This window comes from Ovis canadensis, chromosome 8 (genome assembly GCF_042477335.2).
Source record: "Ovis canadensis isolate MfBH-ARS-UI-01 breed Bighorn chromosome 8, ARS-UI_OviCan_v2, whole genome shotgun sequence".
In the NCBI taxonomy this organism is placed as follows: Eukaryota; Metazoa; Chordata; class Mammalia; order Artiodactyla; family Bovidae; genus Ovis; species Ovis canadensis.
In genome coordinates this window covers 20,065,927-20,083,681 of record NC_091252.1, presented here as the reverse complement: position 1 = coordinate 20,083,681, position 17,755 = coordinate 20,065,927, and the positions used below count along the sequence as shown (strand labels likewise).

The following is a 17,755-nucleotide window of genomic DNA, read 5'->3' as shown; positions in this document are numbered from 1 at the left end:
CTAGTTATTCTCTTCACTAACCAGCTGGGTGTCTTTAGGCTTCCACAAGGCAGGCTCCTGAATGAGTTCAGCTGAATGGGCCGTCCCAAAGAAGACATTTAGTCCAACTCTGTCGTTTTACAGATGAGAGAGATTAAATGGCTTGTATAACTGACCACGTGGCAGAGCCGCACAGCTACCTCCTGACTTCGAGTTGTTTGTTCTGAGTCACCCAGCCCTCCCCGAACAAACACTGACCGGGCCCTACAGTATTAGGCATTCCCAGGCAGGGTGTTTCTTTTTCGCTACCCTAGTATCGATTATTGGCTGCTTGCTTTTCCTCCCTCATTTTTCACGCGACTGTTTTAAAAAACGGCCCTCCCGTGCGGAGTTAAAGGGGGGCAAAAAGGATAGAGCCAGCCTGGCGTCAGGCAGAGTGACCGGCGGGCGCCGGGTCGGCGGCTGGACCCGCACAGCCATGATCTAAGAAGTCCCTGACGCCTTCTGACCCAGGGAGTGACCCCCCGCCCCCGGATCATCTGGGTGTGGGAGGCGCGATGCTGCCTCTCTGCCAGACCGCGCCCTGAGCTTTTCAGTGACCCCACTGGTAGGGCGTCGGGGAGGAAACTCAGGTGCCAGGTGCCAGATGCCTACGCCTTTGGTTTCTGTTGCGTGATGACCAAGGGATCCGTCCAGGTTCCCCAAGTTCAGTCTCTCCACCAGGGTTTATCGTGAACTGCCAAGTCTCCGGCTGTGGGGGCGAACAGGATTTCTCCTTGGGCGACAGCTGACGCGAGGCGGACATTTCCACCACCCCCGTTGGTTTAAGAGTCCCCGACCGCGGCCTTCCCCAATCCCGCCGTCCCCCTCTGCACACCCCCACCCGCCAGCGCTGGCAGTCCCAAGGCCGGCGGGGTCAAGTTCCTTTAGGGCGCCAGGGCAAGGCCACAGTTTCGGTGCTGCCACGCGAGGCCTTCCGAACAGACACTAGCCAATCCTCAAGAGGCATACAAGAGCCCCAACCAATCAGCGCCCGTCTTATTCCTAGGTCCCGCCCGCGCCGGCCTTTCCTCCCGGACCCACCTCCCACCCCCCCTTCCAGGCGCCTGTAGACGCGGCTGTAGCTGCAGCCGCCTTCAGAGCTGACCCGGGCCTGGGGACCGGCTTCCACTGGCGCCCTTCGCTTTCTCCTGCTGCTTTCACTGAGGATGAGTCCCTGCGCTGCCGTGCGCCCACCCCGCGGAGACCACTGGCGTATTTTCATCTAGCGACTGGTGAGGGAGGCTTCGGCCGCGCCCGGCCGTATGGAGCCGGGCAGAGGCGACGGGACGGTGTGATCTTCCCGCAGGGTGCGGGGGACAGCGGGCAGGGGACTCGGCGGCGCCGAGGCCGCCGGGCTCCGCGCGAGGCGGCGCGAGGCCGGCCGTGTGGCCCGGGTCCCAGCGGCCACCTCCCCGCCTCCTCCCCGAGCTAATGAATGGTGTGTGCGGGCAGCGCGCTACTTAGCGGTTCTCCTGCCACGCCTTCCAGCGACGTCGCGCTGCTCGTTTTCTGGTGGTTGTCTCCTGTCACTGTCCCTCGAGCGTGAATGTGAAGCCATTCCTCGAGGCGCCCGTATCCCTCAGCCCCTTCGTCGCGTCACAGAAGTTTTGGTTCACTCTGGGGATGCTAACGATGAAGTGCAGAGTGAAGCGACTGTTCTGTGAAAGGGACCCGTTCTTTTCTTGGGGGATGGAGGAGACAGGATAGAGGCCTTCTGTTCTTGTATCATGTTGCGGATTTCTAAAAGCAAAAATAAAGTTTTAGTTCAGCAGCGAAATAAGTAACCCAGGATTTCCGTGAATCCGTATTTCCAGCGTAGGTAATAAAACGTAAAGGGTGTTCACCAGACAGGTCAGGAAGTAGAAATTGATGTGACACCTTCCCCCGCCCCCCGCCCCCCTCCCCCCCCGTCCCCCTCCCCCTCCCGTGCATGGAAGGTAGGGAGTTTTAAAGTCGAAATTTATCAGAAATGATAAAAGAACCAGTGTTTCCATGCCCGTGATGTCCAAATTCATATCCTGCCATAGATCCTTGATCTTTTCACTGCCCCCCCACCTTTTTTAACTTTTTAATTTTTATTTATTTGGCTGCACTGGTCTTAGTTGGGGCATCTGGGATCTACCTCCCTGACCAGGGATGAAACCTGGACTCCCTGCACTGGGAGCCCAGCATCCTAGCCACTGGACCGCTAGGGAAGTCCCTGCCCTTTCTAATTTGAATTCCTTGATTTTTATGGATTTTAGAAACTGATACAGGGCAGAAAGAGCTGCTTTCTAAAAAGAATTATAGTATAGATCCTTGCAGAAAGTACAGATATTTAGTCAAAGCAGCTTATTTCAAGGAATTTTAAAAAGTGGCTCTTCTGTTATTTAAAAAAATTTTTTTAAAAACTTGTGTCCATGGCTTTCAGTATGCTAAATTGTACATTATGCTTCAAGACCATAAAGTTCAATAGACCATATTACATAAGGAGCTAAGTGTTACTTGGTTAATTTTTATAAATGATTTCAAAGTTAGCTTATTATTATTATTTTTAATCTTTTGGTCATGTCCTGTGTCATGTGGGATCTTAGTTCCCCAACTAGGACCAGGGATAAAACCTGTACCCCTTGCAGTGGAGCACAGAATCTTAACCACTGGAGGGACCTATTATTATCATTAATAGGGTGGTAATTCTTTGCCACCTCCAGAGATGTGCTTGCCCCCTTAAATTTGGGGAATTGTTCAATTGTGAAACTGGGTTTTGTGCTAATACAGTGTTGAATTTTTTCTCTTGTACCCAGAGAATAATTGAGAAAACATTAGAATGAAATACAGTATTGATAAAGGTAAATTATTTGCTAAAGTAGTAAGTCTTGATGTTTTAAAATTAGGTGAAATATTTTCAGGGCTTACAGAAGGAATTTAAAATTTTAAATATTCTTTGATTATAAGTCACTATAATTTGTAGCTTTGTAACAGTTAACATAGATACAAGTCTTTAGGGAAGATATTTTGATTTTAGAGAGCTCTTCAAAAAAAATCCTACTGGTTGAATACATATTATAATTTTGTGGGAAATATAAGTTAGTATGGCATTCCCTTCCCACCCTTCAGGAACTTAAAATCTTTGTAGGCAGGGTCTCCACTCATAAGGCAAGTTGTTATCATTTTACAGATGAAGAAATTTGGATTAGGGAGATTAAGCTACTTGAACAGGGTTTTAGATGGTAGGAATCCAATTTTTTTTTTTTTTCCAAGTGAAACATGTATTTATTAGGCAGAAAAGAGTTGTGCCCTCATGGTAGTTTGAATTACTTTTTAGGCCTTCCGGGTTTCATTTTGCCAGTCATTTTGATTTGCCTGCTTCTGAGTCTGTATTTAGTATAGCTTAGAAACTTCCCATGTGTGCCTGCTCATCTCTTAGCCAACATGGATTCTAGTGCAGAGGCTTATGGGTAGTTGACATCACTTACTGTGAGGTGATGCCTCCTCCCTTTTTGACCTCTAAGGAGCCTTTCATGTGTAGACCGCAAGGTCTCCTTGACTTCAAGAATGAGGAATAAGCGGTCTTTTATTTCTTATCTGGGAAGGGCCCAGACTCTTCCATTGTCCTGCTTTTATGGGGTTTCTGGTATTTATGGAGTTTCTGTCCACAGGGGAGAAACTGTTCAGCTCAATTCAGTCGCTCAGTCATGTCCGACTCTGCGACCCCATGAACCACAGCCTGCCAGGCCTCCCTGTCTATCACCAACTCCTGGAGTTCACCCAAACCCATGTCCATTGAGTCGGTGATGCCATCTAAACCATCTTATCCTTTGTTGTCCCCTTCTCCTCCTGCCCTCAATCTTTCCCAGCATCAGGGTCTTTTCAAATGAGTCAGCTCTTCGCATCAGGTGGCCAAAGTATTGGAGTTTCAGCTTCAGCATCAGTCCTTCCAATGAACACCCAGGACTCATCTCTTTAGGATGGACTGGTTGGATCTCCTTGCAGTCCAAGGGACTCTCAAGTGTCTTCTCCAACACCAAAGTTCAAAAGCATCAATTCTTCGGCACTCAGCTTTCTTTATAGTCCAACTCTCATATCCATACATGACCACTGGAAAAACCATAGCCTTGACTAAATGGACCTTTATTGACAAAGTAATGTCTGCCCCAAAGCCCCCCTGAGAGATATGAACCCCAAGAAGTCTTTATTGGGAGGATGAAGGGCAAAGGTCTGTCTTCTCTAGCTTGTTTAGACTGACATGGAGCTCATACACTCTACCTAGTTGGGATCACAGAGCTCTTGTTCTGTCTCACCAAGGAACCCAGGGTGACTTCTGTTATTTTGGCAGGATCTGTTCTGAGGAGTGGCTGGTATCTCTCCATCACCATCATCTTGATGCAAAACAGTTATAATTTGGAAGAGAAAAATTTAATAATCTAGATTGGAAAAGTCAGGGGCCAAGTATCAATAAAAGAATATTTTGTAACCAGGGGCCCAAGCAGGAGTAAGAACCAGGTTACGTTTGGTAGCAGTTTTGATCCTGGTCTAGATAGAGTCAGAGCTTGGGTTACCCTGTCCGGAGAAATGGAGCTATTTGGCATGGTCATACACATTTTCTTTGCCCTGTTAGCCCAGTATGATTGATGTAGGTGTCACAGACCCAGTTAGAAGTAGTTAGACAAGTGACAGTGTGAATGTTAATAGACAAAATCGGTCACATTTCTTTTCAGGAGAGTAAGTCAGAAACCCAGTCTGGCCCTGGTGCTTTGGGGAGACTTCTAGCCATTTGTCTCGTTTTATCTAGGTAGGTTTTAACTCTTGATGTGGTATTAACATATGGATAACGAGTGCTATTGGTCTCTGCACATGTGTTTTCTCATCTTGTTAACATATGATTTAAAGCAAATTCATTGTCTAAAAATATAAGAGGAGGCCTTTAAAAAGTAAGGTCGTGGTCACCAGCTGCTAGCAGACATTCTTTTGAGACTGGTTGGTGGCATCCCAAGTTTGACACAGTTCAGAAAACTTAAGTTCTTAGTAATACAAGGACTTGTTGAAACCACATCCATAGTAGGAGCCCAATTCTTATGACTACAAGTAAGGGTAATTGTTTTCTGCCACACTATTCTAGTTCTTTGGAGAAGGCAATGGCACCCCACTCCAGTACTCTAGCCTGGAAAATCCCATGGACGGAGGAGTCTGGTAGGCTGTAGTCCATGGGGTCGCTAAGAGTTGGACTCGACTGAGCGACTTCACTTTCACTTTTCACTTTCATGCATTGGAGAAGGAAATGGCAACCCACTCCAGTGTTCTTGCCTGGAGAATCCCAGGGATGGGGGAGCCTGGTGGGCTGCCGTCAATGGGGTCGCACAGAGTCAGACACGACTGAAGCGACTTAGCAGCAGCAGCAGCATTCTAGTTTTATTGAAGATTTCCTAACTGCATTTTGAAAGAGCAATTTGGGTAGAGAGAATAGGTAGAATTCACACTGTTTTCTATCTGTGTGGTTTTACATCAATTTACATCAAGGTTTTACATCAATTTCCTCTTTGTAAAGTAAAGATAATAATATATACAGGGCAATACAGGCTGGAAAGAGGATTAAGTTAGTTCATTTATGTAAAGCACTATGCTTGTCCATATGAAAGTTCAAAAGATGGTGGACATAACGTTTGTAAGCCATGGACAAGTTGGCAGCCTTGTAAAGGTTTGAGTAAAAACGTTCCAAGTAGAAGGGACTTTAATATAGTTACTCCATTTTCTGATCTATATATATCACTATGTTCCTTTTTCTTTCATAACATTTTTTGGGTACTTATATGTGCATGAATTGTCTCATTAATTTTTCAGAACAACTCAGGAGATAGTTATTCCCTTTTTACAGGAGAGAGTTGAAGCTTAGGCGATGGGTGATGTGCCCAGGGTAATTTATAATTTAATTAGTGGTGTATCTGAGTTACTAGCTCAGTGTTCTGAATTCACAGTCTGAACTTTATGTGCTACGTAATCGCCAGGTCTAACTGGCATCCTCTTTCTGAGGTCACAAGGCTATTAACACATGAAATATACTGTTCCATTTTGGTCTTAACTATTTCAGAGACTAGCATGATCAGATTTGTGTTTTAGGAATATAACTGAACTTTTAACCAAGTGTATACATAGGATTATGAGCCATTGTTGAGGGCTCAACCTCTAGTGACTGGCACCATTATAGTGAACCAGTCTTCAAGGTTAACAATTGCCTGTAGCTAGGTATACTCCTCCACTCAATTTCTCATCAACACTTCATCACATATAAAACAAATTTTCACCTTTAATTTGTTTGTTCCTTTTGTTTTAAGTTTGTTTTCTCTGATTTCTAAAGTATTTACCCTCTATTTTTCTTCCTGGCTGCCCAAGCCAGAAACCTAGAAGTTATCACCATGTCTAATCAACTCAGGGTCCTAAATATGTTTTTGATTGCTCACTTTCTTTATCCCTAAAGAAAGGCACGTAAGACTGTCTATAATCTAAAGCATCCAGTATATATATATGTATATGTGTATATATATATATATATTAGGCATTATGCATTTCTGTTTTCTGAATTTCTTGGAATTTTCAGAATGGACCAAGGTGATTTTAGTGCTTTTATATTTACTCTTACTTCTGCCTCAAATGCCCATTAAACCCAGGCTGACATGTGCTCATCTTAAGTCTTCGTTAATACATATCCTTTGGGAAATCTCTCTATCCCTCCTATTGACTCTACATTGCTATGAGTCACTTGTTATATCTTTACCATAGATTTTTAATCATGATTTTTTTTAGAACTTGCTTAAATTCATTCCCTTCTACTACGCAGTTCATTCCCCCGTACTAAACTGTGACCCGCTGGTAGTAGACTGTGTACTAGATAATAAATCTTGTTCAGTCAATACAATTGTTAAATGAGCTGTATTTTCACTCAAGTATTATTGATGAATATTGAGAACAGAATTTTTCGAATTATCAAGAGTAACAGTGAAAACTGTCAGTTGCTTAGTTGTGTCTAACTCTGCAATCCCACGACTGTAGCCCTCCCTAGGCTCCTCTGTCCATGGGATTTCTTAGGTAAGAATACTGGAGTGTGTAGCCATTCCCTTCTCCAGGGGATCTTCCAAACCTAGGGATTGAACCCGGGTCTCCTGCATTGTGGGCAGATTCTTTACCATCTGAGCCACCAGGGAAGCCCTTAGGCTCTACGTATTTTTATTTTTGCAATATCTTGTGACCTGTAGATGCACTGAGGAGGCAGCATCGTGTTATAGAAATAGCTTGGACTTCCCTCGTGGCTCAGAGATTAAAGCATCTGCCTGCAGTGCGGGAGACCTGGGTTAACACTAGGCATTGGGCCAGGAATTTAGGGGAAACATGAGGGCAGGGGACAGGTTTGAGGATTATGAACACATAGGTTAAAGTGACAGGAAGAGATCGAAACTATCCAAGGAGAGTATGAATTAGGAAAGGAAGACTCAGTGGAACACTGAGAGAAGCCCAGCATTTGAATGTCAGGGGAAGGGAAAATGCCTTTGGAAGAAGTGGTGGAGAGAGAGCCTGTGCGTAAATGCTTCAGTGGTTCCCTGTCCTTTCAGTACTCCTTGGAGATATGAATGTGGTGGTAACGATTCAACAGCAGAGACGTCAAGTAACATTATCCCCAAGTAATATTTGGCAATTTGTATGTCATTGGTAACTTTGGTATGTATGGTTTCCTTGGAGGAGAGTGCTCGGAAACCAGTGACAGAGATATTGCAAGACCAAACATGAGCTCTGGAATAAAAGTTGTCTTTTTGTTACTGAAGAAATGGTAGTAATAAAAACTACTATTTGTGGAATATACATTTGGTGGCAGATACCATGCTGAGCAGCTTCATTTATCATTATAGAAACTCTGTGAGGTGGGTGGCATTGTCTCTGTTTTCAGGTGAAGAAATGAAGGCTTGGAGAGATTACTGTACTTTGTAGTTACATAATTGGTAACAGCTGGCATTGCTATATTTGAAATCAAATATGTAGGATTGAGAGAAGTACTAGCTCTTAGTCATTTCCATATTTATGTTCATAGTACTCTGTATGTGCCTCTTGTTACATATTGTATAGTGTCACTTTTATTTAGATTTAATATTCTCTTTTCCCATTAAGTGCTTGAATTATGTATCATAACAAATCAGGGAATTCTTTTCTCTTGTACCTTAATTATTGCATGTAGGGTTTGAGTGATTGATGTAAGTGGTTCTTTTCAGGTATTAGGAAGACACTGAAAACACAAAATTTTAGAGCCTCAAAGGAATTAAGTATTTGTGACTATTTTGCCACCTATCATGTTTTCCAGTTTAACATTTTAAACTACTTGAGGCTTTGGTACTTTGTCTTCATGTCTACTAACTGCTGAACACTGTGTTAGCTGGTTTACATGTAGTCTAGGGGAAACAGAACTGGAGCTAGAAAGAACTAGGAGTTCGCTAGTTCTGTGCTGTCATTTCCAAATGGGGAAATCATAACAGTTAGGGACCAACTAGGTTTAGAATTTCTGACTGAGTGTGATTTGAAATGGGAGTGGAAAATATGGATTTGGAATGTTTATGTCTGCTGCACAGAAGTTTTCCCTGTACGTACATGTAAACTCACTTATGTCCCTTTAAATAGTCAAAGAACTGTTTTTCCTCTGTCCTTCATATAAATACAGAAGTCTCTTGGTATCAGTCAGGTATTGGTTCTAGGACCCCAGTGGTATCCCAGAATCCACAGATGCTTAGGTCCTGTATGTAAAATGACTTAATATTTGCATACAAGTATACTTTGAATTGTCTTTAGATTACTTCCAATATCTAAATACAACGCCAATGCTATGTAAATATGGTTAAACCTTGAACAACATGGATTTGGAGTGCATAGGTCGACTTATACTTGGATTTTTGTTAATAAATGTGTACTACCGTACTACCAAGATCTGCCTTTGGTTGAAATTGCAGATATGGAACTGTGAATAGGAGGAACCTAGCATGGGGTGGCAGCCCACTCCAGCACTCTTGCCTGGAAAATCCCATGGATGGAGGAGCCTGGTGGGCTGCGGTCCATGGGGTCGCTAAAGAGTTAGACACGACTGAGCGATTTCACTTTCACTTTTCATTTTCATGCATTGGAGAAGGCAATGGCAACCCACTCCAGTATTCTTGCCTGGAGAATCCCAGGGATGGGGGAGCCTGGTGGGCTGCTCTCTATGGGGTCACACAGAGTCAGACACGACTGAAGCGACTTAGCAGCAGCAGCATAGGGAAAGCTGGCAATGAGAGGGTCATTGTGTTGTTCAAGGGCCAACTGTAGTTGAAAATGCTATGTAAATATAGTTGGTCAGCGTGAGGCAAAATTAAGCTTTTGTTTTTGGAACTTTGTGGAATTTTTAAATACTTTGAATCCAAGCTTGGTTCGATTAACAGATGTGAAACTTGCAGATATGAAAGGCTGACTACGTATTGAAAATAAAATGAAAAAAGTATTTTGGGAACTTAATTTGATACCTTGGAAAAGGTAATTTATGTAGAATTTCTCCTGTAAAAGCTTTAAAATCTAGGCATTATAGATGGATTGACTACTCATTTAAAATCCGGAAGACAAAAGTACTGACAGGAGAAGATAGTTAGGAGATGATAAATAGAAGGTGATGGAGAAATGCTTAATGTGAAGTAGTCCCCTCTAGATATAAAATTTCTAGTATATTGGTGTTTAGTTTTGTAACAGTGAAGAAACTGAAGATAAGTAGTTTATCAAGTGGCTGCTTCTGCTGCTGCTGCTGCTGCTGCTGCTGCTAAGTCGCTTCAGTCGTGTACGACTCTGTGCGACCCCATAGACGGCGGCCCACCAGGTTCCCCTGTCCCTGGGATTCTCCAGGCAAGAACGCTGGAGTAGGTTGCCATTTGCTTCTCCATCAGGTGGTTGACAAATAATATTTTGTTTCTCCAGATCTGAAAGGGCAAAGCAAGAAACATTAGCATATTCAAAAAAGACTAGAGGCTCATGTGTGATGGTTGAGTTTTCTTGACTTGCCTGTGGCCTCTCTAATCAACACATTAGCATTTATGTGTGTTTTTAAGATGTATGTTTATTTTAAAATGTGTACATGCACTTGTTAAAGCATTCAAAAGAGGTTTGTAGTAAAAAGTAAGTCTGCCTTGCATTTCTGTCTCCAGCCATGTGCTCTTCCCTGAAGCAACCACTGTTAACCATTTTCTTGTATGTTCTTCTAAACATCTTTCATGTGTAAACATGTGCTTACATACACATTTTCTCATAAGTGGCATCACACATGCATCTAGTCTTAGAAACATTTTACAATTTATCTTGCAGGCTATTTCATATTAGAAAATATGTAGCTGCCTTTTTTTTGATACATGAACAATCTTTTGTATGGACATACCATAACTATCTTAACTATGAAGATTTTTTTCATGCATTGATGCAGTGACTGCTCTTGTACTTATGCTGTTTCACACATAGATATATTTTTACAGGATAAACTCTTAGGAGTAAAATTGCTTGAGTCAGAAGGAATGTGCATTTTACATTTTGGCAAATATTACTGAATTGCTGTCTATAATAACTGTACTGGTGTACACTCACCAAGTACTATTTCTCCACACCCTTGTCTATACATAGTGATATCAACCTTTTTGATCTTTGTCTTTCTGATAAAATTAATGTCTCATTGTAGTTTTAATTTACATTTATTTTGAATGAGATGAGTTTCTTTTTAAAAATCCATTTAAATCCGCCCCACCTCCCTTTTTGTGTGAGAAAGTTGGCCACATTCTTTGACTTTAATTCTGTTGGTCTCTTACTATTTTGTATAGATGATATATTAAAGGAAAAATTTTCTCCTTTTTTGTCTTTAAAGTTTTTTATGTATGTTTTAAACTGATGGAATTCATTGGAGTTTTATAACTTTTGGATTTTAAGTCACATTTAGAGGGACTTTTTGTGCTTTGAGATTATAAAAAAGAGTCTCTTTGTTTTTCATCTAGTATTTTTATGGTGTTATATTTTATGTTTGACCCATCTGGAATTTATATTGGTGTAAGGTATGAAATAAGTGTTTATAGACTTTCCCCCCCTAGACAGCTATCCAGTTGTTTTGATACTTGTTGTTTGGCATATTTTTAAAAATACTTATTTATTTAGAACCAGCACTGGGTTCTAGTTAGGGCACGGAGGATCTTTTTGTTGTGGCATGCAGGGTCTTTAGTTACAAGATCAAGTTTCTTGACCAGAGGTTGAACCTTGGCCCCCTGAATTGGGAGCATGGAGTCTTAACCACTAGACCACCAGGAAAGTTCCAATACCTGGTGTTTTATTAACATCTCCCTCTGTGATGAAGAACCTTCCAGGCAGAAAAAACAATGTTAGCACGGTGCCTGGCACTTAGTAAATACTAAATTGTAAAAGTGTTGGTTATTGTGGTGGTGGAGGTGCTGGTGATAATGATTTAAAATTTTGTTTAATTGGCTGCTCTGGGTCTTCATTGGCACACAAGGGCCTTCTCTAGTTGCAGCAGGCGGGGACTGCTCTTTAGGGCACGTGGGCTCCAGTAGCTGTGTCTGCTGGAGGCTTCCGAGTGCAGGCCCAGGAGCTGTGGTGCACTGGCTTAGTTGCTTTGAGGCTTGTGGGATCTTCCTGGGGCAGGAGTTAAACCCATGTCCTCTGTGTTGGCAGGCAGGTTCTTACCCACTGGACCACTGAGGAAGCCTGATCATTCAGTTTTAAGGGGTAAAGTTTTCAAGTAGGATTCCTATAAAGACAGTAGATTTAAGTGTGTTTATAGCTTGTGGAGGTATAACTGGTTAGAGTGTAGAAATACAAGACAGAAGTAATGAAGGTTCTGGAAGAAAAGAGGCGGATTCCAGAGTAACACACAGAAGTTAACCTTAAACATGAGACTGGAAAAACGCTGAGAGGATGACTGATACAGATACAGAATACTATGGGTGTGAAGGTGATGTCGATGCAAATAACCAGTGACCCATAGTAAGAATAAATGAGGGTTTTATTCCAACTCAACTGCAGACTGTAGCCCAGGAAACAACATCTCAGTAACTTGGGAGGAGTCAGTATAAACATGATTTTTTTTTTTTTTTTGCTGGGAAATACATAGAGTCAAGCATACATGTTGGTAAAAGTACTGCTAATCACAAATGACAGATATCTTAAGTAAATGATTGTAGTGTTTTTCTCTGTGTGGGGAGGTGCGAGAATCTGGTTGTCTTACCTATCATGGAGCCTGTAGATCCCCAGTGTAGAATGCTTCATCCTGTTTTTCCCATCCTAAATTTTCCTCAGGACGTACGGTCAGTGTGTTACTGCAGTGGGTTGTGACTCAAGCTTTGTGTTACTGGATGGTGAGCCACACTCTTCTTTAATGGTAAAAGCAGTTGTACGTTGTGTTTGACAGGCCATAAGACAGGCTGTTTTTAGTTAGCATAAATTTAAAGCCAAATCATGTATAAGCAAGAGTGACCTCTCCATATCTCAGTATGTGAAAATTTCTCCTATTAGTGAAAAGTTTTTTTTTTTTTACAACTTGGTTAATTTTTTTTTTTTTTGGCAACCATAACAGAGCAGATAATGCAAAACTGTGGCCACCTAAAAAACAATATCAAGATGACCTCAAAATTCATTTCTTTCAAAGTTACATATGAAGTAGGGACAGGTGACTGCAGTTTCAGGGCTTGAAATCTCCTAAAACGCAGGAATAGCACAAAGTAGTGCCTCTCTCTTCCTTTCCGTCCTTTCTTCCCTTCCTCATCTCTCTCACTCACACACTCTCTCTCTCTCCTGTCGGATGACAAAATTTAAAAATATTGGTAACAACTTTGCCGTTCTTTATTGAAGGGAAAACAACCCATGGATTGCGGGGAGTTCAATTCTCACTAGCAGTGAGGCAGGCTTCCAGGGGATTTTGGGCAAGAGAGAGAGAATTTTGCAGAATGTTGGAAGAGGCAACTCTGAAACAGGGTGTGCTTGACTAGGAGGTTGGGGATTTCCTACTGAGGCGTGCAGGTCCTGTTTTGTACTGGGAGGTGAGCGCACCAAAGCAGAATTGGAGGATTGATTGGTGTTAGGTTTCCTGGACGAGTGTATCTGTAACTGTGGACTGACGTAGGCTTGGGTTTGTGATACACGCAGGGCCTGATTAAATGAATTAACTTCATCACTCCCCATATACATACCTACCCATAATGCCTGGATCCTGAGGTAAAGTTTGAGTGAAGTCAGAGTTTAGACATACCTCGGATGTGAGAGACCCTTCCAGTCATCTGTATGGTGATGTTGTAGAATCCAGGCAAACAAGCTGGAAGGTGGCTGCCAGGTGGACCCACTTCCTTTCCTCCTTAGCTTTCTCGGTGGGGGTGGATGGAGCCACCTTTCAGACAGGCTTATAGTCAAGCAGAACTCACCTCCCTTATCAAAACTGGGAGAGGAGGCCGAGCTTTTGTCAGCGAAGCTCTCAACTTCGCCACAAATTCCATACGGAGAGGATCACAGGGGAGGCGGAGCGACTGAAGCCAGAGCCTGCCATTGCTCGCTTTTGAAGGCGGGAGTCAGAGGCGCTTACATAGGGGATGATTGTCTTGTGAAATGCTTGAGTGAGAGAGAGGGTCTGTAGTTTCACTTTGTTTCTCCTTCTCTTACAGGTCACCCTTGCAATTATGGATATTTAAAAGGATCACACAGTGTGGAGGGGGAGTTCCCCTCCTCACTCCCCCTTGGTGCTTGACTCCAGGAATAATTTATAAACTGTGGAAAGTTTCCTTTTTTAAAGAAAGAACTTGTATTTGATATAAACTTTATAGAGTTATTTATAATTTTTTGATTTAAATGCCAAAATACATTGTACAAACATATATAGTTTTATACTGTTGCCAGGAAGATTTAAATTATAACCCTAAGCAGGCCATTTATTCTCTATCAGTCTTTCTGAATAGCAGCTCTGTGGCCTGGCTTTTTCATTTTTTTAAATTATCTGACTATTCTGAAGAAGGAAGCTGCATAAAAACAATTAGGATGAGTTCTTCCATCCCTGACTGCACATCAAAGTGTCGCTCCCTGACGCATGCTTTGGATGTCCTTTCTGTGGTAACGAAGGGGAGTGAAAACCAGATTAAGGCCTTTCTCTCCAGTCATTGTTACAATGCTGCAACCATCAAGGATGCCTTTGGCCGGAATGCCCTCCACCTTGTTGCCTCCTGTGGAAAAAAAGGAGTGTTAGATTGGCTTATTGAGAAAGGAGTGGATCCCTTGGTGAAAGACAAGGAGTCAGGATGGACAGCTTTGCATAGAAGCATTTTTTATGGACATATTGATTGTGTTTGGTCTCTACTGAAGGTAAGTGTCATCTGTTTTTTTAAAACTTTTTGGTCTGGCATGTGTTTTTCTTAATCTCCATGAAGAGATTGGCGTTCTTGTGGTTGATAAGAACTTGATATCTTTTACTATTGTAACCATTTTTAGATTGTAAACTATTGGCCAATTTTGTGTTACATATTTAATATGTCTCCACTGACTTTCTCCACCCCGTGTTATTTTAAAGTAAATCCCAAACATTTTGTCACTTACACAGTACTATATATCTTTCAGTATTTTTAAGAAGTATGGTTTCCTTTTCTATAACTATATTATTAGCTACTTTAAAAGGGTGCTAGTTATTGAAATCATATAAGGACTCTGATTTGAGTAGTGTGTTCATTTCTTGTTTGGCTAGGGATTAAGTTTTTATTGTTATTTTGCTCAGTCACTGAGTCGTGTCCAACTCTTTGTGACCCCGTGGACTTCAGCACACCGGGCTTCTCTGTCCTTCAGTATCTCCTGGAGTTTGCTCAAATTCATGTCCATTGAGTCAGTGATGCTGTCTAACCATCTTGTTCCCTGCAGCTTCCTCCTCCTGCCCTCAGTCTTTCCCAGCCTCAGGGTCTTTCCCAGTGAGTTGGCTCTTCACATCAGGTGGCCAAAGTATTGGGGCTTCAGCTTCAGGCCTTCCATTGGTTAGTCAGGGTTGATTTCCTTTAGGATTGAGTGGTTTGACCTCCTTGCTGTCCATAAACAGTATGAAAAGGCAGAGTTTTTATAGTTGTTTAAAAAATTAATAATCAGAATCAGTGTTGCATGCGTGCTAGGGCGCTTCAGTCATGCCCGAGTCTTTGCAACGCTGTGGGCTGTAGCATACCAGGCTCCTTTGTCCATGGAATTCTCCAGGCAAGAATACTGGAGTGGGTTGCCATTTCCTCCTCCAGGGAATCTTCCCAACCCAAGGACTGAACCCATGTCTCTGGCATCTCCTGCATTGGCAGGTAGGTTCTTTACCACTAGCACCACCTGGGAAGCCTAAAAAGTGTTAGTCGCTCAGTAGTGTCTGACTCTTTGCAATTCCATGGACTGTAGCCCGCCAGGATCCTCTGTCCGTGAGATTTCCCAGAATCAGTTTATTTTAAATTTCCCATGAAGTAGATTAAATCTAGGCTTGTTGTACTGGTTAGACAAATAATGTTTGGAGATATACCCTGGTATCGTTTCATTAATAAACGCAAGTTAAAAACTGTCAGAAATCATGAGTTTTAAATTGCACAGTTTTTTTTTTTAAATTTTTTTTATTTTTTTATTTTTTTAATTTTAAAATCTTTAATTCTTACATGCGTTCCCAAACATGAACCCCCCTCCCACCTCCCTCCCCATAACATCTCTGTGGGTCATCCCCATGCACCAGCCCCAAGCATGCTGTATCCTGCGTCAGACATAGACTGGCGATTTGATTCTTACATGATAGTATACATGTTAGAATGCCATTCTCCCAAATCATCCCACCCTCTCCCTCTCCCTCTGAGTCCAAAAGTCCATTATACACATCTGTGTCTTTTTTCCTGTCTTGCATACAGGGTCGTCATTGCCATCTTTCTAAATTCCATATATATGTGTTAGTATACTGTATTGGTGTTTTTCTTTCTGGCTTACTTCACTCTGTATAATCGGCTCCAGTTTCATCCATCTCATCAGAACTGATTCAAATGAATTCTTTTTAACGGCTGAGTAATACTCCATTGTGTATATGTACCACAGCTTTCTTATCCATTCATCTGCTGATGGACATCTAGGTTGTTTCCATGTCCTGGCTATTATAAACAGTGCTGCGATGAACATTGGGGTACATGTGTCTCTTTCAATTCTGGTTTCCTTGGTGTGTATGCCCAGAAGTGGGATTGCTGGGTCATAAGGTAGTTCTATTTGCAATTTTTAAAGGAATCTCCACACTGTTCTCCATAGTGGCTGTACTAGTTTGCATTCCCACCAAGAGTGTAGGAGGGTTCCCTTTTCTCCACACCCTCTCCAGCATTTATTGCTTGCAGATTTTTGGATCGCAGCCATTCTGACTGGTGTGAAGTGGTACCTCATTGTGGTTTTGATTTGCATTTCTCTAATAATGAGTGATGTTGAGCATCTTTTCATGTGTTTGTTAGCCATCCATATGTCTTCTTTGGAGAAATGTCTATTTAGTTCTTTGGCCCATTTTTTGATTGGGTCGTTTATTTTTCTGGAATTGAGCTACCGAAGTTGCTTGTATATTTTTGAGATTAGTTGTTTGTCAGTTGCTTCATTTGCTATTATTTTCTCCCATTCAGAAGGCTGTCTTTTCACCTTGCTTATAGTTTCCTTTGTTGTGCAGAAGCTTTTAATTTTAATTAGATCCCATTTGTTTATTTTTGCTTTTATTTCCAGAATTCTGGGAGGTGGATCATAGAGGATCCTGCTGTGATTTATGTCTGAGAGTGTTTTGCCTATGTTCTCCTCTAGGAGTTTTATAGTTTCTGGTCTTACATTTAGATCTTTAATCCATTTTGAGTTTATTTTTGTGTGGGGTGTTAGAAAGTGATTTCGTTTCATTCTTTTACAAGTGGTTGACCAGTTTTCCCAGCACCACTTGTTAAAGAGATTGTCTTTACTCCATTGTATATTCTTGCCTCCTTTGTCAAAGATAAGGTGTCCATATGTGTGTGGATTTGTCTCTGGGCTTTCTATTTTGTTCCATTGATCTATATGTCTGTCTTTGTGCCAGTACCATACTGTCTTGATGACTGTAGCTTTGTAGTAGAGCCTGAAGTCAGGCAAGTTGATTCCTCCAGTTCCATTCTTATTTCTCAAGATTGCTTTGGCAATTCGAGGTTTTTTTGTATTTCCATACAAATCTTGAAATTATTTGTTCTAGTTCTGTGAAAAATATGGCTGGTAGCTTGATAGGGATTGCATTGAATTTGTAAATTGCTTTGGGTAGTATACTCATCTTCACTATATTGATTCTTCTGATCCATGAACATGGTATATTTCTCCATCTATTAGTGTCCTCTTTGATTTCTTTCATCAGTGTTTTATAGTTTTCTATATATAGGTCTTTAGTTTCTTTAGGTAGATATATTCCTAAGTATTTTATTCTTTTCGTTGCAATGGTGAATGGAATTGTTTCCTTAATTTCTTTTTCTACTTTCTCATTATTAGTGTATAGGAATGCAAGGGATTTCTGTGTGTTGATTTTATATCCTGCAACTTTACTATATTCATTGATGAGCTCTAGTAATTTTCTGGTGGAGTCTTTAGGGTTTTCCATGTAGAGGATCATGTCATCTGCAAACAGTGAGAGTTTTACTTCTCCTTTTCCAATTTGGATTCCTTTTATTTCTTTTTCTGCTCTGATTGCTGTGGCCAAAACTTC

The 17,755-nt window shown here is 41.8% G+C and overlaps 1 protein-coding gene across 4 annotated transcripts in view; it reads left to right on the top strand.

Moving 5' to 3' along the window:
- The first annotated feature begins 1,029 nt into the window (after positions 1 to 1,029).
- Positions 1,030 to 17,755, top strand: part of IBTK (inhibitor of Bruton tyrosine kinase) — a 100,814-nt gene continuing 84,088 nt past the window's right edge. For all 4 annotated transcript variants that reach the window (XR_011258754.1, XR_011258753.1, XM_069598966.1 and 1 more), the window contains exons 1-2: positions 1,030 to 1,253; positions 13,695 to 14,385. Coding sequence is in view for 2 of the 4 variants with exons in the window: in XM_069598966.1 (XP_069455067.1) it covers positions 13,879 to 14,385 (507 nt within the window). In the remaining 2 variants the exon portion in view is untranslated. The remainder of the gene's footprint in view (positions 1,254 to 13,694; positions 14,386 to 17,755) is intronic.